Genomic DNA, 27,392 nt, shown 5'->3' with positions numbered 1-27,392 from the left:
GTAAAAAAGTGAATAATGCTCAAAATCCTTAGAATAGCTTTTAATTCCATAATATCAATGCATTGGGAACACTGCACATTCAATTCCAAATCACAACATGACCAAAATTGATCAAGTTTGTGTTATACCCTTACAGAAAGTGAAGAAAAAGGAATATTAGGCTGTTAGCAGTAGGGCTGGGCGATATGGAGAAAATCAAATATATTTTTGACCAAATACGATATCGATACTGCAATGATATTGAAGGGTTGACTAGTGGTGCTTTCACAAAATATGTATACATCTATATTTATGAGATTTTTGATAAATAATCATCAGTAATGTGGATATAATGACTAAGTGGGTAAAGGCAAATAATAGAACAGCTAGAACAGTCTGGTCACTCTACTGTAATGCAGCCTTTAAAACCAGGAAAAGACAACACTAATGCCATATTACGATATTACGATATCCAAAATCTAAGACGATATCTAGTATCATATCACGATATTGATATATCAATATATTGCACAGCTCTAGTTATCAGTATTTGCATTTTTCTTTACAAACTCTAACATTTACTGTATAAACTGAAAAATGTCTCAAGGCTTTGCTTTACTTTGAATCACTGCACTAATATTTAGTTGCATAACCATTATTTCTGAGAACTGCTTCACATCTGTGTTGCATGGAGTCGACCAACTTCTGGCACCTGTGAACAGGTATTCCAGCCCAGGACGATTGAACTACATTCCACAATTCCTCTGCATTACTGGGTTTTGCCTCAGAAACAGCATTTTTGATGTCACCCCACAAGTTTTCTATGGGATTGAGGTCTGGGGATTGGGCTGGCCACTCCATAACATCAATCTTGTTCATCTGGAACCAAGACTTTGCTTGCTTACTGGTGTGTTTTGGGTCATTGTCTCGTTGAAAGACCCATTTCAAAGGCATTTCCTCTTCAGCATAAGGCAACATGACCTCTTCAAGTATTTTGATGTATTGAAACTGATCCATGATCCCTGCTATGCGATAAATAGGCCCAACACCACAGTATGAGAAACATCCCCATAACATGATTTTTACACCACCATGCTTTACTGTCTTCACAGTGTGCTGTGGCTTCAATTCAGTGCATGTGAGTCGTTGGACAAACTGTCTGTGGCCCCTAGACCCAAAAAGAACGATTTTGCTCTCATCAGTCCACAGAATGTTGCGCCATTTCTCCTTTGGCCAGTCAATGTGTCCTTTGGCAAATTTCAACCTATTCAGTACATGTATTTTTTTCAACAATGGGATGTTGCGGGGGCTTCTAGCTGATAGCCTTGCTTCACATAGCCTTCTTCTGATCGTAACCGCACTCACAGGTAACTTTAAGTCTTCTTTGATTTTCCTGGAGCTGATCATTGGTTGAGCCTTTGCCATTTTGGCTATTCTTCGATCCATTCGAATGGTAGTTGACCGTTTCTTCCCACGTCGTTCAGGCTCTGGATGCCATTTCAAGGCATTTGAAATCATTTTGGCTGAGCAGCCTATAATTTTCTGCACTTCTTTATATGTTTTCCCCTCTCCAATCAACTTTTTAATCAAAGTCCGCTGTTCCTCGGAGCAATGTCTGGAACGACCCATTTTGCTGAGTATTTCAGTGTGAAATGCACTATAACCAGCATGCACAACATTTGCTTCCTTCCTTCCTTAAATATGGCCCATAATTGACACCTGTTTCTTCACAGAATCAATCACCTCACTAATTGAACACAACACTGCTATTATTTTGAACATGCCCCTTTCAATTACAGATTCAATTACACAGAATGAGCAGCATGCATGTGATGACTGTTGGGTCTGTTGGTTTTCGATGACTCTACAACACTTACTAGTAAGTTATTTGCCATGTTGAAATATCACTTTTACCAAAAAATTAGATTTTTGAGGTTAGTGATGTTGGACTGCTATTATTTTGAACACAACTGTAGCTATCAGCAACACTGGTTTGCATTAAGTTAGCAAACAGTAGCCAGTCTGTTAACATGAATATTTGCAAGCCGAGCGTCTCAGAAGATCTAGATCGCTCAGGAGAAATGGGCATCTGCAGCAAGAGTGAGACAAGACACAACTCAATAGGTAAGTTTGAAGAGGTAAGGAAATAAACTTTAATTCTCTCTATTCTCTCATTCAACCGGTTTTCTTAGAACAGTATTCTTCTCAAAACATCACAGGTGCAACATCATATGTAGAATTACCATAAAACACCCTTAAGAATTTTTTGGTTTTGTTTCCATTAAATCTAGTTAAGAATCCACTTGTCAAGCGAGTACTTAGTTTGTTTACATATCCCTATTTAGATTCAAGATGTAATGCTACGCTAGTTCCGTATTATTAGTCAGTCACTCATTATTTTTTTCTTTTTACTGATTTATATTAGGGTTTATAGATCCTATTTAATAGTGCCTCTACCTAAACAAGAGGATCCTCTGACTATTTCGGTACTCTCTTTTCCTTGTATAACCCAAAAATCAAATACCAATAACAAACTTGCATGTATATCAACATGAAAATGAATGACATGAAACCTCAGTGTCACCCGTCACGTTAACCTGTGCTTTTACCTGTAACGATCAGAGTAATGATATAACTCAACAACACATTCTAGAGCTATGACTTCAATGACAAATCCATCACTATAGTATTGATAGGACAATGACCAAAGAGTTCAGTTCAGTGAGTTACTGGGAAAATCCATCCATTGCGGTGTTGTATCCTTTGACCGTTAAAGTGTAGCGTAACAATGTCTGTCTCCTTCAAACTCGGTGTGGGGCAAGCAAAATGTTATTGTCCTACCACTTTTCTTCCCTCTTTTTATTTCAGTATCTCCTTGTTTGGCTCGCCACTCCAGGACCAGACACTTCTCTACAACAGAGCAAGCTGGGCTGAAGACTCCAATGTCTCGTAGAATTCCACACCACCGCTGAGGACACCCAGGAATGAAGTAAGGATGTAGACGAGAGCAGACAAAAGGGGAGAAGAAGGCGAAGAAGACGATGACGACGACCTGGCCTTGTATCCACAAAGCCAGAAAAAAAAAAAGCATTACTATATAGTTCAAACATACTTCTTAAAGTCACTACAGCACTGTTGATAATGCTTTTCTATATTTGAATTAACACATTGTATCATTCGACTGTAATCTGTCAAAATAAAATGGTCACTCCCTTAACAACTTGCCATGTTTTCGTATCTCACTGAAAATCAATAAGGCATCTCTGTGGCAATTACATACACAACTGTTGCATAGGTTAGGTTCAACTCCTTTATATTAAACTAGAAAGAGATAAGTCTAATCACAGTATGGTTAATAAAACATGTTAACACTAACTCACATAGAACATAACTTCTGTAAATACATTACCCTTGCTCAAAAGTTGCATTACCATGGGTGTGCTCACCACACAATGTTATTGAATAATAGCTACAGCAGGCTATAAGCCTGCAACCACCAAAATGGGATTACTAGCTATATAATATTGGACCGACACCAGCACAGTATGGACCAGCGCTAGCGTGGCCAACTGAGTTAGGATAACATGAATAGCTAATTCTAGCAACCACTAGCATGGTTAGCCTTTGGTAGCACGGTTAGCGTGGCTAGCGCGGCTAACGCTAATATTTACATTTACATTAACTCAACAAGCTTCATAGTCAACTCACCATGAATTTATCTTTGGCAACTGGCAGCAGGACTGTAACCACTACAGGTCTTTGCTTAATCTGATTTGATCATCTATTCTCTGCTCCGTGTCTCAAGCGTTAGCTAGCTACTTCGGCTGGAACCTTCTATATAGCTACAGTCTATGGCTGGAACAAAAGAACTATTTTTTCTTCCTGCTCACACGGACTCATCCGCTGAATGGGGGAGGCGTTAACTAGGAGGAATCCTTTGAACCCTTTGTTAAATATTAATTATGTCAGTATGGTCGTCAAGGAAATATAAATCTAATCACGTAGCTATATATTTTAAAATAAGATAATCCCACCACATTAACGTTTCCATAATTTAGTTCTAGTTAAGATCTATTTTACAAGGTTCTGTAACCGGGGTTACAGCTGCGTCAGTCGTCACTCGTCAGACAGTCCGGCAAAAACGCAGGTGTTTTGAATGCCTGCAGTAAAAAGTTGAGTCCGATTCAACTCTAGGAAGAAAAGCAACCCTGCGTGGAAGCTACGTTCGCGGCTATCACACTCATTTGTCCGTATTGCAATAGGTGAACTGTGTCCTGCAACGACAAAGCAAAGTCGCTTCAACACTCGCTTCATCTCTGTTCTTTCTCTCTTTCTCCACTGCCTTCGGGGCAAATGTTGACACACCCCAGCCCGCCGCTGCTGCCGAAGCTTTGAATATTCACAGTTTTTAAGAACCGCAGCTTCGAAGCTCAAAAAATGGTATTCGGTACAGCCCTTCACAATTAGCTATAGGGGAAACACTGATTAAAATTAGCCACCATAAGCTACTCGTCATACCAGACTCATTTACTTGTGTTTTCTGTATTTGTAACACAGTTCTTTATGCCATGTATATATCCATTCAACTGGTGGATGTCTCTTAATTATTTTTTATTTCCAGCAGGGTTTTTTTTTTTATTTTTTATGTGACCATGTTGTTTTTGTAAATTATTTAAAGGGTTCAGTCTATCCTTGGCTTTTCTTAAGCTGCAGTGTGTTAAGCGCTCTCTGCCACCATAGCAGAAATCTTATGTTTATGTCTTATTTTGTCCACCACATCTGACAAAACCTTATTACTCAGTAGGGCTGCACGATATGACCTAAAATCAAAATCACAATTAATTGCACATTTTACCTCGATAACGATAAATGAACAATAATTAATCACGTTGTTCTAAATAATCTTTTCTGAAGCCAAAATGTTTCCAGACAACAGACACTAGAGCTGTCAATCTTCCTCTATAATACCAATCGAATTCCATTTGAATTTCCATTTTCGAATAATATTCGAATATTTAATGCTCAATTGCAGCCTGTAAAATAATATGTACTACACTACTAAGGCTTATATATTGTCGATGGCATTACAAGCATGTGGTTGTTGTTACACGTTCCGTCCACTAGAGTCTAGTGAACGGAACGTGTAACAACAACCACATGCTTGTAATTGTAACTCTAGTGACTAGAGGGGCTTCCAACATTAGTCTGGCCTTGAGGGGACCTGCACGCAACTTTGTTTACATTCATTTTCCACCACGAGCACACAGAGAGAACTCTGTAATGAAACATTATCTAACAAGTGTAGTGAAGCAGCTCTGTTGTAAATGCTAACGGTGCTCCGTTAGCACAATGACATCATGTTAGAAAGCACAGCTGAAACGTTTTGTCATAAACTAGCTAGGTAAGTAACAAACCATGCTAACGGCATTAATAACTAAGCCAAACGGTGCTGTCACTACTATTTTAGTGATTTATAAGCAACCTGTTTCTTGCAGATTGTCACGTTACTGACGATACAGCTATTAGAAGGTAATATATAAGTAGAAGCTAACTCTGACAGCTGTAGGGCAGCTGACATTACCTTTAGCTGTCTTCATGAAGCTCACAGCTACACTAACGTTACTGTACCTCGCGACGCAGTTAGAAAACTAGAACAAGCTAACTAATGTTAACTTAAGCACTTTGGCTCGGTGGAAGTCGATTTTAAGTCATGTTAAAACTATTTCCCGTCCTTCTTACGATTTCCAGCCGCAGCCTGTCACTCCCCCGTGTACTAACGTTACTCGGTACGTAATGTTAGCTCTGTAATGTATAACTAAGTTATCTTAGACCTCACAATGCCTTGTGTTTCTCACTCCCGGTAAGTTATTGTTCATAAGACGTGACATGAGTGACACATGCGGGTAGGCCAAGGCGAGAAGAGGAAGATTAGCTAACGTTAGCCAACATATTTATTAAAAAAAGTCACATTCGAATAGTAATTTCAGCATTCGAATAGTATTGATTTTTTTACCCCCTTAGTTTTCAATTAATCGTCACTTATACTGTTTGATTAATACGCCTAGAGTTACCACTGAATTACTTATTTACTATACCCGTCTGTCAGTGGACATGTAAGGAATGTCTAACATAGGGGAGGATAATGGGCATTTTTAAACAAAATAACTTACATGATATACAGGGCACAGAGTACAGCACACACAGTCCCATTGGTTTAGATATCTCACAATCCTATCCCCTTGTCTGCCATCATCCAGATTGAATAGTGTAATCACGTGGGCCAAGCCATAAAAGAGTGAAGATTGCAAAGTTAATGGTTCTAATAGGCTGTTGTGAAGAAGTATTCACAGTGAAATTGCTGTAATTGCACTCAATGAGCAACAAGGGAATAGACAGAGATTTGGCCAAGTGGACTAACGAAGAATGAATGCCTGTCCGATACACGCACACCCAAATATACAGTACACGCAGGAGCTTAAGAACATGCTTTCAAGTTCAGGGACAAAAACTTGCATTCACACACACACGCACACAGACCTTTTCCCGATCAAACATTTACGTGTTGTTGAGAGCAGTCAAGAGGCAGTTAAGGGGGGCAGACATGTTTGCAGGCAAATTAAAATTCAGCCCTAGGGGGCATGTAGACAGAAGGAGGTGGCAGGAGACAAAGCAACAACTGTATAGAGCTATAGCTGACACTACTTGAGACACCCAACACACAAAGAGGGGATATAGCCTGTTAAAACCAGTGTTGCTGTCTGGAGTCCCTGCCAGCTGAAAGAAAACAGGCAGCTAAAGAAAACCCTCTTGGGCTAATCAGCAATATTCTGAAGGACTAAGACCCCAACCACCGTCACAAAAAAGCCAGCACACCATATTAGTTAAGGCCGATTTATGCTTCTGTGTTAAATCGACGCCGTGGCTACATACATAGGTACGTTGAGATACCTACCCTACGTCGTAGCCGGACGTGCACCTCTCAAAAAATACACCTTGTGGCGAAGCACGGCGTTTGGCCGTGGCTTGGTAGCCCTGCATTTCTACCTGCTCATTTCCAGTTCTCCTTATCCGTAAACATAAAATCAGGGAGAGGTTTAACTTTTCCTGCTACAGATTTCCCACCGTGGTCAGAAAGCACAGGGGAGACACTTTGTTTCTCCCACTATGAGTCGCTACTTGCTCCAAAGCTAATCACCGTCACTCTCTCACTAGCTCTACCACACACTTCCCACGCACACACACACACAAACACACACACACATACATACATACACACACACACACACATGCTGGCCCTGCTATTCCTTTAAAAGGTGCTCTAAGCGATGTCACGCGTTTTTTTTGGCTGCCTGTCCCCTGAACACACTGTAAAAAAAACATGGTCTGTGGCCGGGTTAGCTTAGTTGGTAGAGCAGGCGCACATATGGTTTACTCCTTGACGCAGCGGCCGCGGGTTCGACCTGCGGCCCTTTGCTGCATGTCATTCCCCCTCTCTCTCCCCTTTCGTGTCTTCATCTGTCCTGAGGAAATAAAGGCCTAAAATGCCCAAAAAAAATTATCTTTAAAAAACAACAACAACAACAAAAAACACGGCCTCTGTAGACAGCCCAGGCTCCACAAACGGCAACAAAAACTAAAATTTGGCACAAAACAAACTGATTTCATTGAGAAAGCACATCATGGCTACACTTTCATTTGTTTTAAATTCAACGAGCAACTTGTTGTATTTTAGCAGAATACTGAAAGCAGCAGAAAGGCAGAATTGAGTACATTTCAATATCGGTTTATGTATCGCAAGTAATATCATTATCGCGATAACGCTATGGCATATCACATATTTTCCTCACATCGTGCAGCACTAATAAGTACCCTGAAATTGTGTCAGATGCCGCATAGTGTCGCAATATTTTCATCTGTATCATGTTTTAGTCTAATTTGTTAAATATGTAGATAGTTATTTCTAGTCTAATTTGTTTATGTAAATAGTTTTTTTCTTTCTAAATTATCTGGTACTGTTTGTTGTCATTGTTTTCAAAAAGTAGTTCATAAACCTTCGTTTGACTATTTCACTGCTGAACCCAGGCATCACGCGCCGCCCCGTCACATCCTGTGGGAAACACTGTATGAAACAAGAAAATGAACATCCAACATTAGGTTCAATAATCCTCTTCTGAATGTTAATTTCTTATATGACCTTACCCTCTACAACCTGCGACCATTACTTTGTTTTCAAAAGGACCGTGTAAGTATGATCGCTCATGTTGACATATTTGAACTCACGAGGATACGAGAATGACAAAAATTTGGCATGTTTGCGCCGCATCATTTGCGTCGCCGACCGCAAATTTGCTTCTAGTCACGTATTTGCATTGACTTTGTATGTAATCCAAAGCCGAATTCGGGCAAAAAAAAAAAAACGCCTCGGTGTGAACGCACTTTTAGACTTGAAAATGCTATGTTTTTGTGAGAAAGTCTCTTACAGAAACAGGCAAGGAGCAGATGGTGGCAGCGTGTAATGTTGTGTGTGTTACAACATTACTGTGTTCTAATGACCCTTAGATGAATAACAGTCTATATCTTATACGGCATGGTCAAGTTACTGTCCCTGTCATCTTTAGAGATCAAGGCAGGAAGGAAAACATCAGTCACAGGACCAGTGTATGGTAACCAAGCTCCTCAAGCACTCTAAATATCAACACAAGATACATGGCTATTACAACATCATGGTCCATAAATACAGCACCGGATATCCATCATTGACAGGTGACAAAGATCCTCTCATGCTGATGGTGCATATCTTCAAACTGATTGCACTTGGTTGCTTGACATTCATTCTGAGAAGTCATCAAGTCAATTTTCCATGAGCATACTACTAACATAAATACTACCTACAAGTACACAAATCCTCTGCAGTTGCTGTGATTTACTGGACAGAGCCACAAACAAGTACACACTTTGGCCTATTTTGGTTGTCTTCGCTCCAAGTAAGCTGTGTTGAATTATTCACAGGGCAGCCATAAGGGGAATAGGCGTAGTAATGCTAGGCAGGGGCCATGCATGGAAACCCCTCATGAATAAAACATTTGACAAATAAGCTTGACGTAAGTCAAGTGAACCCATTGCCTCGTTATGTAAGGCCATAGCCTTCACTAACTACTGACAAATTGGTTACAAGTTGTTACAGACTGAAAAGTATGTCTCCACTTGTTTGTCGAAAAAAAATGTTTTAAACAATTCATTTTAAGCAATGTTTTAGCTTTAAACAATGGACTTTAAAAACTTCAAATTTGCAAGATTAGGATCAAGGCATTTTGTGTATGTTATTCCCACAGCAATAGCTTGTAGTACGAGTTCCTGTTAGCCCAAGGCTTTTAATGTAAACCACAGAGTTAACCTACATATGTAACTTTAAATTGGAGATGTTCCGATACCGATACCAGTATCGGTATCAGCTCCGATACTGCCTAAAATGCTGTTATCGGTATCGGGAAGTACTGGAGTTTATGCACCGATCCGATACCACGTAATAAAGCCCTAAAGAAAATCTACGTTAAAGTAGTTTATTTATGTTCTTTTTCCGTTATAACTGACTGTCAAACTGCATAATAAAAGAAAGTTCTGTGGCATTCATGTTTCACAAAGAGTTTAACCTGAGCCAGACCAACAACAAAGATAGAAATCATATCACATCCATACAGGGATAGTAGTATACAGTTAAAATATATGACACATTGGTATCGAATCGGTACTCAGTATCAGCCGATACGCAAGTTCAGGTATCGGGAAGCAAAAAATGGTATCGGGCCATCTCTACTTTAAATGAGGACTACTGTACTTCACATCTGAAGCTTTACACTTCTTAAGAGTGTATGCCTTAAAACGGCAATGAAACAGTGTACTATAACATTACAGTGCACTTCCAGACCACTCACGTCTAGACCTATACAGTAACACATTATGGCTTAACGTTTTCCCTGAGAGTTCAGAGCCAGCTTGCTTTCCCACACCCAGTACTTTTATTAATGTCACCACAGTTCATTCAGCCTCTCTGCTTTCTCCATCAAAAGCCAGCCTGCAGTGAGTCAGGAGGGCAGCGTGCCCACACTGCGAGCACAGCTTTGGAGACGGAATATAACTAAGCCAACGCAGGTGTCTGATGGCAGCCATTTGCTGGGTGGGCCCATTCCAGCGCAGCACTGCAGAAGCTGGGAGAAACCCTACACCTCTGTAGGCCAGGCAGGGGCAAAACAACACAGCATCACTTCTGGTGATGCTTATCATCTGCGACCCTGCCAGAGACCCTGCCAAGTACATCACTTTAATCTCTCCGTGTGGGATCAGCAGAGCAGCAGGAGGCTCACAAGTCCGTTGCAGACTCGCAACTGAGATTAGTGATAATATCGAGTAACATGGTGACTGTGCACGAACAGTAGGATAGATGAATGGAATGATGTCCTGTCCTATATGTTGCTTAATTCAACACAACAATACTGATGATGAGTCATTAGTCAGCAATAAACCAAGGCAGATTGACTCAAAGTTCAGTTTTACAATATGGACTGCAACACTCTGCCCCAGTAGGGCTCGGCAATGTATCAATATTACCACTAAATATCGTCATAGATTTTGGATATCGTAATATGGCATAAGAGTAGTCTTTTTATGGTTTTAAAGGCTGCATTACGGTGTAGTGATGTCATTTTATGAACTTAACAGACTTAGATGTAAGTATTTGCCTTTACCCACTCATTATATCCAGTTTTTCTTTTTTTTTTTAAACTCATTGTGAAAATATTTTGTGAATGCACCAATTGTCAGTCCTACTATATCGTCGCAATATTAACATCACTGTATTTGGTCAAGAAGAATATTGTGATATTAGCTTTTGTCCATATCGCCCAGCCCTTTGCCCAAGTGTAGGCCCTAATAATTAAGACCTCAGACAAATACAGTATACATATTAGAGCTGGGCAATATATCAATATTATATTAATATCGTGATATGAGACTAGATATCGTCTTAGATTTTGGATATCGTAATATGGCATAAGTGTTGTCTTTTCCTGGTTTTAAAGGCTGCATTACAGTAAAGTGATGTCATTTTCTGAACTTACCAGACCGTTGTAACTGTCCTAATAATTGCCTTTACCCACTTAGTCATTATATCCACATTACTGATGATTATTTATCAAAAATCTCATTGTGTAAATATTTTGTGAAAGCCCAATAGTCAACCCTACAATATTGTTGCAGTATCGATATTGAGGTATTTGGTCAAAAATATCGTGATATTTGATTTTCTCCATATCGCCCAGCCCTAATACATATTCAGTATAAATATGTTTTAATCAGTCTGTTTATAGACTTTATAACTGGACTGGATTAAGCTACTGCAGCAGTATATGTATATATACATATTTCATATGATGCAAAGTTTAGCAATGGCTGGCCTGGTAGTAAAGTAGGTTCACCTCAATGTGTCAGGAGGCAGCACTCAGAAACCTGAACTGAGAAACCACTCAACGCTTGATGAAGAGGCAGAGGACTCAATACAAGCTAATGCTGCTGAAACACAGTCACTGTTGAGAGGGGCCGGAACTATTTGACAAGCTCAATTTTCAGTTCTCTGGCTGCTCTAGTCTTTTTCTTTACTAGGATACCAGAATGACTGCATTCATGCAGGAACAGATACTGTATTTCTAATTGTTGTATTCCAGGCTGTCAAAATGAGAAGTGCCATTGCCTACTGCTTGTCCTTAGACCCCAAATTAGGATCCATTTAGTCCCTGTGTGGCATTTCAAATTTTGATCTGTGGAGGTGTTTTAAGGAATGGGGAAGAAGGGAAGGTGAGTGAAATAAACAATGAGGTTTAAAATGACCTCACTTCTCTTCAGACAAGGCGATTCCCTGTGATTTTGAGTGAGCTGATAGTGATCCAAACTAATGCTTGGATTAAGAGTCTTAACCACTATATCCTACCCACCCTTAAGCCCCAAGAAAATAGCCTTGCTGCTGAAGCCAACTCTTTGTCCCTGGCCATGAACAGCGCAATGGGCTGCGGACAGGTTTCTTATCAACACAAGCTGCGCTGTTGTAATGACAGGAAGCATTTGTCTCAATCAGCAGGTTGCTCGGATGAATTCTGGGAGTGGAGCCTTGTGCACATAGCATTCTTAGTTCCCACACCTCCCTCCCCTACTCGGTGACCCTCCACGCCAGGAACAAAACCCTGGGAATGTGAGCTATGCAGCGCTGCAGCTCGGAGACACCTGTTCAGACAACCAATGCAGGGCAAAGCGCTGGGCCTCGTCTGAGCCGCTGCATCCGACCCCACCCTGACCTCGGTAGCCTACACTCCATATACACACTCCAGCACTCCAACGATCAAGAAACAAGCATCTGTTTTCATGTAACAGGCACACCTCGCTGCCCAGCTGGAATACAGACAACAGACCTTTTACCTTTTTCTAGGCACAATTTAAAAGAAGAACTAGGCTACTCCCAGTGAGAGCAGAGGGGCTGGCCAATACTGAAGACATGCCATTGAGGCTTTGGAGTTTACAGAGAGAAATGTCGTTTCTCTTTAGAGTCCTCAGTGGCATTTAAATACAATGGAATGAAAGGTAATTGTCACTGTCGTTTACAGCCAGAGCACCATAACAGTGACGAGGAGATCAACAACAAAAATATGTAAACGAATGATGGGACATGATGCAGACATTGTAAACAGCAAGCTCCTCGGCTAAACCGGAAGTGGCACTGTCCCTCCTCCGCGAAGGCCATCTCCAAGCCCTTATTTCTACCCCGAAGACCGAGGATCGAGGAGGGATCACTGAGGAGCTATAGCCGAGGAAACACAAGAGCAGCCTTCCCGGAAGCCGTGCAGCTGAAGAAGTTGCTAACTCCGCCCACACAGCTGATGTATTCAGGTGAAGGAGTTGCTAACTCTGCTCACACAGCTGATGAATTCATGTGACGCTTCAGAGGAAAGGACATCTCATCCCACTAAAAACACATTTGCTCATTGCATTCTTGCAACATTCTTTCCAGCGACGAAACATCAAGTCCTGCACTTCTGCAGAAGGATGACTCATGTCTGCATTCAAGAAGTATGCAGATTCTGCCACAGGGAATAAATGACCCAATGCAAAATAATGGAATTTCAATTATTATTTTTTTATCGTTACTGACATCTTGGGTCTCTCTGAATTGTTACCACATCAAGAAACAAATGATATCATGGCTTTTGAGAGTGTTATTATGCATTTAAAGTAAAGAGACACAAGGGTCTTATTTCATGTGACAAGGGCTTATTCACACCATAACGTAGCCTCAAGCAATAATGGTTATGAAAGAAAAGTCAAAAACACATGGTTTCCCCTATCATTATAATATCTAACTATGCAAAACAAATGGGATATGATGGAAGCTGGCCAAGTGCTGAGTCTCCTAGTAGGCTGCCAGCTTAGAGGCTTGGCGCTGTCAGCCAGTGACAAGCTCCGTGTCACCACACTTGACTTTGCAGGGCACAAGGGCTATGTATTCCCTCTGGCCATAGTACATGGCACACTGTACTTCCTGGAGAGGAGAAACTGTGTGTGTGTGTGTGTGTGTGTGTGTGTGTGTGTGTGTGTGCGTGTGCTTGTTTTACTATATTCGTGGGGTCCAAAAACCAGGGAATACAGTATACTTGTGGGGTCTGCACAGCCTTGTGGGGCCCAAAATGCTGGACCCCACAAGGTTAAAGGGCTGTTTGAGGGTTAAGACTTGGTTTTAGGATTAGGGTTAGAATTAGGTTATGGTTAGGGTGAGGGTAAGGGTTAAGGTTAGGCATTTAGTTGTAATGGTTAAGGTAAGGGGCTAGGGAATGCATTATGTCAATGACGGGTCCCCACAAAGATAGTGAAACAAACACGTGTGTGTGTGTGTGTGTGTGTGTGTGTGTGTGTGTGTGTGTGTGTGTGTGTGTGTGTGTGTGTGTGTGTGTGTGTGTGTTGAGGTTTGTGACACGAGGATATTTGGTTATGTTACCATACCTAGACTAGTATTTCCTTTTGTTTTCTAGGCTAAGCAGTGGGGTTATAAGAGGTTCTACTGGAGCTTTCGTATGTTATCATTGCAATTACCAAACATTACTTTAACACTACACTAAAGCGACATTAACTCTCCCTCGGAAACATCCCACAATATGTCTGGTGAAATTCAATTGAAACAAGTAGTACTTAAATACGTCTTACTAGTGAAGAATCATGCACCTAGCTATTGGCTAGCAATAACAGAAGTTCGCTGCTAGGGTTAACGTTACTTCATCAGCAGCTGAGGACCACACAAACCAAGTCTAACGTTAATAATATTGCTCTGTCTTTAGGTGAGTGTTTGTATTATACTCTGCATTCCCCGTAAACTCATAACGATATTTTCGACTTTTTCATTACGAAAATCCCCACTGCCTTGTCTTTTCATCCGCTTCACAATTGTAAAGATACGTTTTTAGCTAACGTTAACGTTAGACAATATGTTGGTAAAGTTACTCACTTCGCACCGGCGGTCGGAGTTGAATGGCTTCTTGCTGCTCACAATGTACTCCAATGGTTCCTTCGATAACAAAACTTTTCAGTAGTTTTATTCTCCACTTTAGAAATCGCGGTGTGTTAACGGATCCCTGCTTTCTGTGGCTATCTACTGAACACAACCTTTCAAAATGTTACGCCTCGGCCGTGCAGTGCCACTCTCCAAGACGGATAAAGTGGTCTCTCAAGGCGCTGATATGGAAACAGTTTGTTTATTTAAACACAACGTTAACGTGTGGATATGTGACAACACAAAACTGGTCTGAGATCTGTGCCGTGCAGGGCTTTTGCCACAGAGGCCGCCCACTCTGGTCGTTCATTTGTCAGTATTCTATGAGGGTGTGCTCAGTCCTTCAGTTCTTTATTTTGATTGGCTTAAGGTATTGCCAATCATCCGCAAACTCCTCCGCCTTAAATTCGCTTCTCCGCCTACAGGAGAAAACAAAACAAACGCACTTGGACAGCATGATAGTTTTAAAGGAGATCTGTGTCAAATTATTATTATTCATCAATGTTATGCCTGTTGGGCCAGACAGTCCCCAATTTCAAACAGAATTTATATTTGCACTTGCACATATATTGGAGCATCTATCAAGCTTAAGCCTTCTATGTGCTCGATCCTCGACATTTTTTTGCATTGAGGTTTTTTGATGCACCTATGTAGTTTAGATAATTTAATGTGTTGTCAGTTATACCTTGGTCCTGAGAGAAACAATATTTTATTCAGCTGCATTTTGTTTAAATACTAGAGATAGAGAAATGTTGTTTGATACCTCCCCCTACAGGTCATCTTCAGACATAGTGCAGCAAGTAGGCCTAGTCAAAGACCAGAAAAGGCACTTTGTAAAGTTGATTCTTCTACAAATATAATAAATAAATAAAATGTGTCTTGAAATAGCTGAAGTTAGACCAGTGTATCTTCAGTCACAGCCAAGTGTGGTGATCCTACTGACCACTGAACAAGGACACTGCCAAGGTTCCTAGCAGACTACACCTCTGATGTTGTTGACAATTACCTCTTTCCCCAGTGTCCCTTTAATATTTGCAGCATATTTAATATCTGCAATATATTTAATATCTCATAATTCATACTTGTACATATCTTGACTTCGGTGTATATATTTTCTCTGTTGTATATGTTGTAATTTTCTTATATATTTTCTTTTATATATATATATATATATATATGTCAAGCACAATACTGGAGGGGGCAACAAACAACATGTGTTGAATATGTGAAAAATAAAAACTTGAAACTGATCCTGAGAAATTTTGCACTCATAAACTCTGTTTTTATTAAATGCAGCAAACAAATAAGTGGACACCAGACAGCAAAAAAGTGTGTGTGTGTGTGTGTGTGTGTGTGTGTGTGTGTGTGTGTGTGTGTGTGTATGCACGCGTGTGTCTGTCTGTGTGAACAAGTTCCAGAAATGTGCAAACAATAGAAGTACCTCCTTTTGTGCCCCCTTGTCCCCACATTAAAGTGAGTTGTGTGCCAAAATGCTGAACTGCAGCTTCTTTTGTCCTCAGCCTGGGATATGATGTTGGGTATATTGTCTGGGAACAATGGAGCCCAGCAGCCCGCTTCAGATACTCACTCGTAGTATCAATACAACCTGGTCAAAGCCACAAAATGTGAAGAGACTACTCTGAATGCACACACTGTTCCATTTCAAAAGCCTAAGAGTAGACTTGCAAATTATCATTATACTCATATAGTGCTAAGCATAAGTGAATACACCCATGCTAAAGTTGACTAAAAAGAGGAATAAAAAAAACATCTTTTGGATAGTCTGTTTTGGAAATTGATCTTAATTCCTTAATTTAAAAAAATGAGTAAAAATCCAACATTTAAGGACACCAATTTTCTTTGTGAATGAATAATGTATCGTGAATAAATAAATGTTCTTCCTTAAAATACAGGGGGCATAAGTAAGTACACCCCTATGTTAAATCCCCATAGAGGCAGGCAGATCTTTATTTTTAAAGGCCAGTTATTTCATGGATCCAGGATACTATGCATCCTGATAAAGTTCCCTTGGCATTTGGAATTAAAATAGCCCCACATCATCACATCCCCTTCACCATACCTAGAGATGGGCATGGGGTACTTTCTATAAAATCATCTCTCAATGCAAATCAAACCAGCTATTAGGCTAAAATAAAACCATGCCAATATCTAGGTATGGTGAAGGGCATGTGATTATGATACATTATTCATTCACAAAGAAAATTGGTGTCCTTAAAGGTTGGATTTTTCCTTATTTTTTTAATTAAGGCATTAAGATCAATTTCCAAAAGATTATTTTTTATTCCTCTTTTTAGTCAACTTTAGCATGGGTGTATTCACTTATGCTTAGCACTGTATTTGTATATCATCCCTCTCATCATACTCTTACTACTGTTTTATGCTTAATGTGACAATGGAAATTGGGCCCTTAAAAACATAAAATAATTTGGTGGTATACTGTGTATACTACCGATGGGAGTACATGTAGAGATTTGCTGTTATGCTGATCTCTAGATAAATGTTGCTTGCGATGTCACAGTATAACCACTAGATGTCAGGAGAGAACAAGTCACTACCTGCTGTAGGCATGGATGTATAATAAGACCAGCTGTAGGCCTTTATTGGCTTATAAAACCTTATGATATCTACAGCCCTTGTTTGCAAATGGACTAACTGTGTGATTTATTTGAACAGTTAAAAATACAATTGTGGATAGAAAATTACAATTAATCGAACACAACAGCACAAATAAAGGGTTTACAAGTTTTTGAGACTGCTCCACTACAGCCAGTGTGTGTCCCGGATGTTGTCATCGTACGGTTGCCAGGTCTGTACAATACCCACATTTGTCAATCTATGTATTTGTTGGATATTTCCCAAATACTCGACTTCTTTGAAATATTATGGAAGAAGTCATAATCCAGACAGCTGAGAAAGACACTACAGGTTTTAATACTCCATTCTTCCAATTGTTTGTCTTACAATCTCAGTGTGTATTTAAATATATTCTAATATTGTAGTGAATGTAATAGTGATAGCTAGCTGACTGAAATCAAAACACGTAAAGTTACCCATATATAAACCAACATGGAACAGCACCTAGTGTTGGTACCATGGCATAATATGATTACATGAAACTTTTCTTAGGAGCCAGTAACTTATAATGGCTTTCCCATACTGATGAGTGTGTAATATCTGGCAACCCTACGCGCAGTTCCACTGCTACATTTTCTGGGCATATAGAGACACTGCTGTGTGTCTGAGTGGGAGATGGACTGAGTGAGGGCGCTCTTTCGACCAGTTCGCTGCCGATAGCATTGAAATACTCACAAGCTAGGTTGAAATAATTGACGGTTTTAGGTCGCTGAATCAACTAGAAAATATATAGTACCGTTATCAATCTTTCACATCCCACTCCAAACACACTAACACGGCATTGATGGTAATGTATGCAAGGAAACAACCGAGACTCGGCGATGGGTAAACATCTTTTTAACGTTAACGTTACTTATTCAGATGTTCCTTTTCCTCGTAGCTACGCTTTGACAATCCGCCATTTTTACTGTAACCAAAATAAGTGTCTGGAAACTTGCACGTTCAGTTGTTGCGGCACTTTCAACTATTTCTCAACATTGACATATGAAGGTTTATACTCACAACTGTTTTTCTTTATATTTCCAGGTGCGACCGAAGAGATTCTCAGCCCTATCAGGTACTTGTTGGCTAACTGTAGCCTGCTAGCTTGCTAGCAGCAAATAAGATTAAAATGAACACTCTAGTTCAGGCTTCTGGGAAGCACAACAGGCCCCATTCGGTGCGGAAAATAACGTCAAAAGTAAATGCTTTTGTTTAAAATTGCCGTCCGAAGGCTTCAAATACTTACGTAACGTAGATATTGTCAGGCAAATACAATATAGCTTGAATGTATTCGTCGAATTCAGCTGTTTTGGAAAAGGTACAGGCGAGTTTTGTTGCAGCTCAAAGCTAACGTTAATGATAGCCTGTTAATGTTAGCTTGCTTGCTAGCCAGTCCGATAAGGGCCTTATCTCAATCTGTCATTTTACGGGTATAGCTAACTAAACTCTCGAAACATCAAAGTGCTCAAAATATAAACTGCAAAACAACGTATGCACTATTACATTCAAAATATAGTTGATAAGCAATGACGAATGCGAATACTAGGTTGTCTGATAAAACGTTCTGTTTACTTAATCATTATCAATCATTATCAGAAATTATAAAATGTCAGTAAAGGTTACACAAGTAAGTTACATTGTTACCAAGTAAGAAACTGCTACAGCTATACTAACATAGCTAATATGGCTATTTAGTAATGTAGCACTACAAATAACTGACAGAGATAAATCTGCTGCTTTCAAGTTATAAATAATTATCTGCATGAATAGAGATTAGTTCCGCAAATGAATTCCTTAAATATTTAAATTTTGATGCATAAGTACTTTGACATTGTAGTACTTTGAACAGCAAAACATGGTCTTTAAAAAGAGTGTAACGCTGGTTTGAGAGACCTTGTGATGGTGATTAAAGGGTGAAATCATTGTACGTACAAGATGCTAGATTGTAGTGAGGTGTTTGATTTTTGTCTACAGGCTCTCAAATACTCGTCCAAGAGCCATCCAGGAGGGGACCACAGACATGAAAAGATGCGAGACTCCTCAGATGTCACTCCTCCCTGCAAAATGCTCAGGAGGTCTGACAGCCCTGAAAACAAACACATCGACAGCACAGGGCACAGCAGAGCAAAGGCTGTCCATACGCACCGGGCCAGAGACAGGGATGGAGGTGAGACAAAGTGGTTATTGAGACCAAAATAGGTTTGGATTAAAACTTTTACTTAAATGTCTACAGATAATGCTGTTACGAAAGACACTTCAACTCTGAAGCTTTGTAATGTATTCATCTAGTCGTTGAAGGAAATATCTTGTCAGAACAAACATTTGTTTCATACACATGTCTAATATTTATTTTGTGACCTTACCTGAGCGTTTACGATACCTTAATAAATTAAGGTTGATCGCTGTCGTGTCCCCTCAGTCTTCCACAGTAGTGGAGCAATAACCAAACACAGTGGCTGCATAATGCTTATCTGGACATACATATTTGATTGGATCACTATTGTTAGGCTAAATTTTGTCTGTAATTAATCAACCTGTTATTAATAGCCAGCTGTTTGATCTATACACTGAGATTTAGTTGGAGACTGCAGTGTGATGCTGCTGTAACTGTTATTGTATGTTAGGGCCGGGCAATATATCAATATTATATTGATATATGAGGCCAGATACCGTCTTAAGTTTTAGATATCGTAATATGACCCAAGTGTTGTCTTTTCCTGGTTTTACAACCTGCATTACAGTAAAGTGATGTAATTTTCTGAACTTACCAGGCTGTTCTAGCTAACCCACTTAGTCATTATATCCACATTGTATTTATGTGTATTTATTCAATTTATGTAAATATTTTGTGAAAGCACCAATAGTCAACCCTACAATATTGCCTCGATATCAAGGTATTTGGTCAAAAGATCGCGCAGCTCTACTGTATATGTAGCCAGTGTCCAACATAACGTTCGTATATCGAATATACATTGTAATGATTCATCCAAACAACACACAAAAAGCCTATTCTGCTACAAATATTCATTTTGGTCAATGAAGTTGGATTTGCACTCTAATATTCATAGTTTCATACAGTAATGCATAATGCTTGTTTTAATTTGCGTAGAAAGGCCAGAGTGTGGCCATAGTTTCACTGTATAGTACACAGTATAGTTTCTTTGTAATTAATTAATTAATATTGTGTATTTTGGTTAAAGAAGAGCAATTATTGATAACTTTTTTGATATGGTTTTGGTGTGTGTGTGTGTGTGTATATGTGTATATGTGTGTGTGTGTGTATATATATATGGGGCCAGTCAACAACACAAACAATTGTTATTGTTCTTAAATTATGCAACATAGCTATTTTGCCAATATATGACGAGAAGGTGTTCTTATGAGGCTAATATTAGATGGCCTATTTAAAGTAAAAGTATTTTATTACATGTTATTTATTATACCAGGAGCCACCTGGTAACAAGTGTGTTTCCTCTTCGTGTTTATATTAGTAACCTGAATTTTCCCTAGCCATGTTTACTGGGCTATTTTAAGCATTTATTTCGAAATGACTAACATTTCCGACAGCGTTTGAACGCAGCACTGGGGAAGCTTACTTTAAAGGGTAAGGGTTAACCTTAACCCAGCCAGACCGAAGCTGCTGTCGGGCTGAGGCTGAGGGACCGCGACGTACAGTAATATTACTAGCTAGCTAGCTAGCTCCCGGCGAAGGAGGAGAGCGGGCACCAGCTGCGGTCTGGCTGGGTTTGAGTTGCTGCAGCCTCTGCCGAACGTCCAAAGCATCTGTGGACTCTTGCGTGTGCCAGCGGTCGTTTGTTGTTAGCGAATTAATCGTTAAATAGTGCTGCACCTAACGTTAGCATCACATTACAAAGAACTGACTCGTGACTTTCATTGGCACAAACTATTTCATACATACTGTTTGACTGGCCCCAGGCCATCGGGCCTTTGCTTATGTCAAACCCTGATGCAGCAGCCTCCCACTTAGGCTATCCCGTTAGCTATCCATCAGTAACTGTCACCAACATCATTTAGCAATTTACCACACTGACTGTGAATATTCACGTATCTTATGAGCCTTAAATCTCAGTTTAAAATTCTCACTTAACCTGCTACACAACAGCGTTTCTCTCCTGATGTGATTCTTTTCCCCAAGAAGGAGCACAGGCAATGCCAGTCTGGTCTATAGCTTGGAGCCAAAGCCCAGCTATCAGGATCTTTTTGAGGACATGGCAAGGGATAAAGTCTGAGATCAGGGTTTTGGGATGTATGGTTGGTGCAACCAACTACAAAGCAATTCTACAGCATAGCGCTATTAATTTAAAACGTGTTTAAAGTAACAGCTTGGAGATATGTTTAACTTCCTTTTGTTTACACTGTTGCTGTCAATGCATAACACAGAAAGGGGCGTGGTAATGAGAGCCTCCTTTGAATGACATATTGCCGGTCTGATGTATACTTTTGCTGTATTTTTTTGACGTGGGGCTTAATCTTAGTTTAACATAAGCGTATTGTGTGAAGTTGATGTTTTGTGTAGCCGGTTTTTGTGCTACATTGATAAAAGATTTGTAGGACTAATGTTGAACTGCAGCAGTCACTGCTCTGTGTGCAATGTCTCTGTCTACAAGAGACTTCAAAACAATTGAGGATGTACAGTACACTATTACGGAGTTTTCCTTGCCCAGTAGAGATGTTGCCAGTCGGTGGTTTACTTTGTAGTTCAAGCATATATGACCTTAAGGAACACAAATAAAGTTGAGGGAATCTGTGTACAGATTTTATGAGACAGTGTTGCATTTTATGTTGAGATATTTGAGATTGACTGGTGTCTAAGGCTTCAGATACTGACATATGCAAAAAATACCTAATAAATAAATAAATACTAAGAGCTTTCATTATTACAAAAACAAATCCCAACACTGTGCGATCAGGATCTGAAATGAATACTTACCAGGCGTCAAATGTAGGTAGATTTTCCGTTTGCTGAGTAAATCTCAGAGGGCTATCCGCCACGTAGCGGATTTATGTTTGTACCAAAATAGTTCTGTTTTTCAGTCTTCATTTTGGTGAGGCTTCAGCTACTTCTGTTCCTCTGCAGTCTGCACGTAGGAGCTTCGGGGGGGTGGGCCGACACAAACGCACATGCACAGACCGTAACGCCAGCCACCACCACATTTCTGTTTACTGATTGCTAGCGTTGACCTCAGGCTAGTTAATTAGCCAGTATGTGGCGAACACTTTTTAGTTTCAAGTAAGCATGCACGTTGCACTCTTCCCATTATCCTATGATATCAAGTCTATGTTTGAGACAGGCCCTTTGCCTGTTGAGGTTTTTGGCCAGGAATACAAGCATGTCCACATGCTCCTCTTTCAGCTGTATGCGTATCCGTTCTGCCTTGGACTGATAATGATACCAGAGGTGCTAAAAATGCATTCTGCAATGCACGGATATCTTTTTGTAAAATATGTACGACTGAGCAGGCTCTTCTCGTGATTTTTCCACCAGGAAAGTGGGTGTTCCACTGCACGTATCTATTTAACTTGGCTGTCAATACATTCATGAGTATTTCAGTGGGGGTCTTTTTGAGTTCCACTCTCTGAGATTGTACTGTTAGTCAGAGTCTCTGTCTGCTAGACCGGAGTTATATTTTCCATTGTAGAGGCAGGACCGAGGAGAGAGTTGGAGCTTTCTTTCCACTCAAAGCATATGTTAGAGGAGCTAGAACATCCCTCACTGTTTCCGAGACACTGTCTTTGGGCATGAGGTGATAATTTTTTGCGATTCTCTGCCAGGACTGCACAGATTGCTTGCTGCTGTTCACAGAACCTGTCCACCATGTTGAAAGCTGAATTCCATCTGGTGGGCTTATCATGAATGAGCTTGTGCTCTGCTGCCTGCAGTGCCTTTTTTTGTTTCTTTTACAGCAATCTTGTCAGTTTGTTTGAGCTAGAGGAGGCTGAGACCGTTCTACGCAGGCTGGACAGACATGCTGCCACTCTGTCAATGTCTAAGGCTTTATTTACAGCAAGGTTCAAGTTATTGAGGTCTCCGAAGGCTTAACGGTTGTTGCTTGCATTGTCTGTCGTGATCCCAACCATTTGGGACATGTCCAATTCCCCTGTTTCAGTAACCATTTCTTCTAAGGCTCTCTGCAGTGTGGTCAGAATAAACACCAAGACTGCATCTCCCATGATGCACTGATAAACTGGGTGTAACATCCATGTAGGTGTCTACAGCTCTGCTTGTCCATAAATCTGTTGTGCACGTGTGCTCTTGTAACAGGGCAGGTATGTTTGGGTTAATTAAAAGTGATGGTAATGGTAGGCAGAGGTGGAATGTAACTAAATAGATTTACTCAAGTCCTGTACTTAAGTACACATTTGAGGTACTTCTACTTTAACTTGGGTCTTTTCTTTTCATGCCGCTTTCTACTTTTACTCCACTACATGAATCTGACAGCTTTAATTACTAGTTATTTTACTAATTAATATTTTTGCACACAAAACACATGTAGGATTTTTTTGCATTGAATACTTTTAATGCTGGACTTTTACTTGTATTTTTGCAGTGTGGTATTAGTACTAGTAGGATCTAAATACTTATTTCACCACTGATGGTAGGCTAACTTGTGGCTGATTGCTTGGTAGGTTCACTTGAACTCTGTAAATTAAACAAGAGGACCCGATGAGACACGTGGCCATACAGTATGCTGTTGCAAAACCATGAGACCACAGAGTGTACAAAATACATTTACAATTAAATCTTTTCTAAATTTTATTTTAATTTCATAGGGATAGGGTAAATTGATAATATATGGTTATATTTATTGGATCAAATGTTGTTAATATGTATTATTCAATATTAGATCCAAAACGACAAACTTGCAATTGTTTTTACTTTACAGCAACCCCATCACTTTTTTTAACTAGTGGCAGTTCACTATTGGCGATGTTTGCTTAATTTACGGTGGAAGTGTGCCTTTGTTATTGGCTGTTCTGTCTGACAAAGAATGTGAAGTTGACGTCGCTGTGATGAATTTTGGTATGGGGGTGCCATCTTGTGAGGACACATGTGCTTACCTAGCTACTCCATGTATGTATTAAAAAAAAACGAGCTACTCACGTCAGCTAACGTTTTTGTTACCAGACACACAAAAGCCAATTTTTTGCTTCGATATTGAATGTATGGAATTAACACTAATTACCTAAGATGAAATAATAGGGGATGCATTAACATCACTCGTCAGTGTTTTTGTCCCGGTGTTTTGCACAGATCTGACAACCGTCCTGCCCCCCCGCCATCATCCTCGTCTCTCTGAAGCTCTGTGCCGCAGTTGGCGGTGTTAGCAGCACGAGGCAATAAACTTTATGTTTGGAAAATGTACCCAAAAATCCAAACATATTAACATTACACACATAACTTACCGATTCCACCGGGAATCCAAAATGCTGCCACACAAACAGTCTTAAAAGTGGTGGGTAGGGTTTTTCCGGTACTTAGCCTCTGTAATAACAAAATAATAATTCAGTTGTAAAAAAGTATCCAAACCTATTTATCCTATTTACTTAAAACATTTAGTTATTTAGAACATTTTACACATGACACAAAATAAATTGCCTCCCTCTCCCCTCCCAAACCCCTCCCTGCAACCTATTAAATCAAATAAATGTTTAGTACTGTATCGTTTATTCTTGTATATGTATCTTATTCTAGCCTTGAGTTTTTATTTTCATGACCATTTTTAATTGCTCTTTAATGTTTAATGTAAAGCACTTGTTGCTGAAATGTGCTATAGAAATAAAGTTGCCTTGCCCTACAACCTCCAGCCTGTCAGTCCCTCACCAGGGCATAGAGACCACTGTTGTGCCTGTGTCTCGGAAGTCTGCTTGAAGTTTTAAAAACTGTAACCACACTTGCGACCGCTTTACTGGCGTTGCCGGGACTCACTGTGAGAACAAGCTGCAGAGGTGACGTGGTCTCGCTCCGTCTGCACTGCAGCTCTGTGCGTGTGTTGGAGCTGTGAAACGTGCAGAGAGGACAGAGAAGCTTGTGCTAACGTGCTCTCTGATTGAATCGGTCCTTGGTAGTACAGACGTAATTCTGCACTTGTGTACTGGCAACTTTTTTTTACCTCGGCAGAAATACCACGTTTTAAAATCGTGGGACGAGATCTCATCACGCCTGTATGATACGATACCAGATAGCTTATTTGCTAAGCTGTCATGTTTTGTACACCTTGAAGAGGTCTTGGTGTCGGTCACTGAGGTGCTTAGAAAGGTTCAATGTGTTAACTCCCTTGCACAACACCGTTTTTTGTAGCACTGTTTGCAGACGGGCTTCATGATGTCGTTGGGTTCCCCATCAGCGTCTGCTCTGTATGCAAATTTTTAAGGAGGTATTATTTTCTAAAGATGACACGCATAGTAGTAGTGGAAGACATCTTGAGGCAGAGACATGCTTCTCCTCTCTCAATTGAGGCTCACGCTGTACCATCAGCCGGTATTGACAGAGATGAATGCATGTCTGCTGACGCGTTATTATGGAACCCACGCAACTTCTAGGCAAGACCCGCCCTTCAATACCATTCACACGCTACTATTGGCCAAGCGTCCATGCTCACACTAGGTAACGTAACTTGATTTGTTCAGGTCCTATTCCCCGACCAATCGCCTATCCTAACCTTAACCACTTAAGGTCAATGCATAACTCCAACCAATCCGCCTGCTTCGTAGGGCGGGACTTGCCTAGAAGTTAAGTGGGATCCATAATAACGCTCCGCTGACTGCATACAACACAGGCCCCTGAATTGGCTGCCGTGCTAGTGCTGCCGCCTAGTGGAGATTTAAACAAATTATACATTTCATCCTCTTGATCACTTGCACTGCAAACACATTTGACTTACAATAAGTACCAAACTTTGGGAAATTCCAATACTGAACTGTTTTTAACAAAAAGTATTGGAAAAAAAGTACCTAAGTTTCGGTATACCACTTGTGTATATCACTAGTGTAACAGTAACTAGTGTAGAGATGACTCACCGATTCAGATCGGTATGAGCATTGTATTTAAAAACTTGTAGTTTCCAAAGATTTTGAATGTTCAGTCATAACTTTTATCAAAGTTTTTATCAAATTTGCTGAAACTGAAAGAATCGCCTTTGTCTGCCTCCGATACTCGATGATAATCAATGAGCAATATCTGCCACTAAAGGGCTGATGCTGATCATTTTTGTGTTGTGGTGTTTAGTTATAGCAGCTAATATAGCTGTGTAAAGTCTTGGCCAGTTTGCCTCTTTGTAGTGTATTGGGATCCCCATCAGGTGGCAGTGTAACCGGCTACATAACGGTGTGTCACTCTTTAGTAGGCGGATGAATAAGAATCACAAGTCAGGCTTGTTTCTTATACCCTTTTCCCACCAAAACGTTTTTGAATGGGAAAATCTGCTAATGATATACTCCTTTCAAGAGGTCGACCGATAGTTGATTGGTGGAACTATCGTTATCGGCAAAAATCCATACCGATGGTTGCGTCCGTTGCTGGAGCGGCTGAGAAGCGCGCGCTGTCATTCATTACACAGTACGCGAGAGCTGAGAAGGGTCTGCTGGCATCATGCATTACAATAGCGCCCTCTAGAGGCGAAATAAAAACTATCACTGATGCCTCGTGTTTATTTTCGATACGTGTTACTGCGCGCTGCACAGAGAGCACATGCTGTGCAGAGAAGGCTGACATCAGATGCTCGTTTAAAGCATCGACAGCAAAAAGGTATGTATACAGTACATATTAATTTGTTGAATAGATGCTGCATTAGTAGAGCTTTCGAGGCTGAGATGACGCTAAACATTAGTAGTAGGCTAACTTACCTCAAGCAGTTAAAACACTGACAAAAATAAACGCAAGTCCAACCCAAATGTCAGAATCAGAACCCTAAAGGATCGTCCACAATCCCAAACGGCACCTCTGATTCATATTTAGATAATTTAATAACAGTTAAACGTAGAGACTTACTGATTGCTGCAGCTAAAAGCTAACGAGTTAGCCGTCACGGGGGTGTCTTTGGTGTCTTTTTAGCCTTTACAGGTGATTTTTCTATCCAGCCTGGAACTTGGGCCTTTTTTCGGGGTTGTTGAGCATTAAATCCACTTGATGTCCATAATTCATCAAGTTTTCGGTCATTTCTGCCGCTAACTCCGT

At 40.3% G+C, this 27,392-nt stretch overlaps 1 protein-coding gene and 2 long non-coding RNA genes across 3 annotated transcripts in view; 1 reads left to right on the top strand and 2 right to left on the bottom strand.

Moving 5' to 3' along the window:
• LOC118494382 overlaps window positions 1-14,788 on the bottom strand; it is an 84,488-nt gene extending 69,700 nt beyond the window's left edge. Inside the window, exon 1 of the long non-coding RNA XR_004896515.1 lies at window positions 14,516-14,788. This is a non-coding gene — a long non-coding RNA (uncharacterized LOC118494382). The remainder of the gene's footprint in view (window positions 1-14,515) is intronic.
• Window positions 1,790-4,043, bottom strand: LOC118494383. The gene is made up of 2 exons (XR_004896516.1): window positions 3,688-4,043; window positions 1,790-3,036 (listed from the first exon to the last, which is right to left on the bottom strand). It is a non-coding gene; the product is annotated as an uncharacterized LOC118494383 (long non-coding RNA).
• A 2,983-nt stretch (window positions 14,789-17,771) lies between the features above and the next one.
• waca (WW domain containing adaptor with coiled-coil a) overlaps window positions 17,772-27,392 on the top strand; it is a 32,921-nt gene continuing 23,300 nt past the window's right edge. Inside the window, exons 1-3 of the mRNA XM_031320374.2 lie at window positions 17,772-18,040; window positions 18,242-18,272; window positions 19,172-19,364. Of these exons, the coding sequence (XP_031176234.1) occupies window positions 18,000-18,040; window positions 18,242-18,272; window positions 19,172-19,364 (265 nt within the window). The 5' untranslated portion in view covers window positions 17,772-17,999. The remainder of the gene's footprint in view (window positions 18,041-18,241; window positions 18,273-19,171; window positions 19,365-27,392) is intronic.

The sequence above is a fragment of the Sander lucioperca genome, chromosome 23 (genome assembly GCF_008315115.2).
Source record: "Sander lucioperca isolate FBNREF2018 chromosome 23, SLUC_FBN_1.2, whole genome shotgun sequence".
Taxonomy (NCBI): domain Eukaryota; kingdom Metazoa; phylum Chordata; class Actinopteri; order Perciformes; family Percidae; genus Sander; species Sander lucioperca.
The sequence above is the reverse complement of the archived record's forward strand: the minus strand, read 5'-3'. Positions and strand labels throughout refer to the sequence as shown.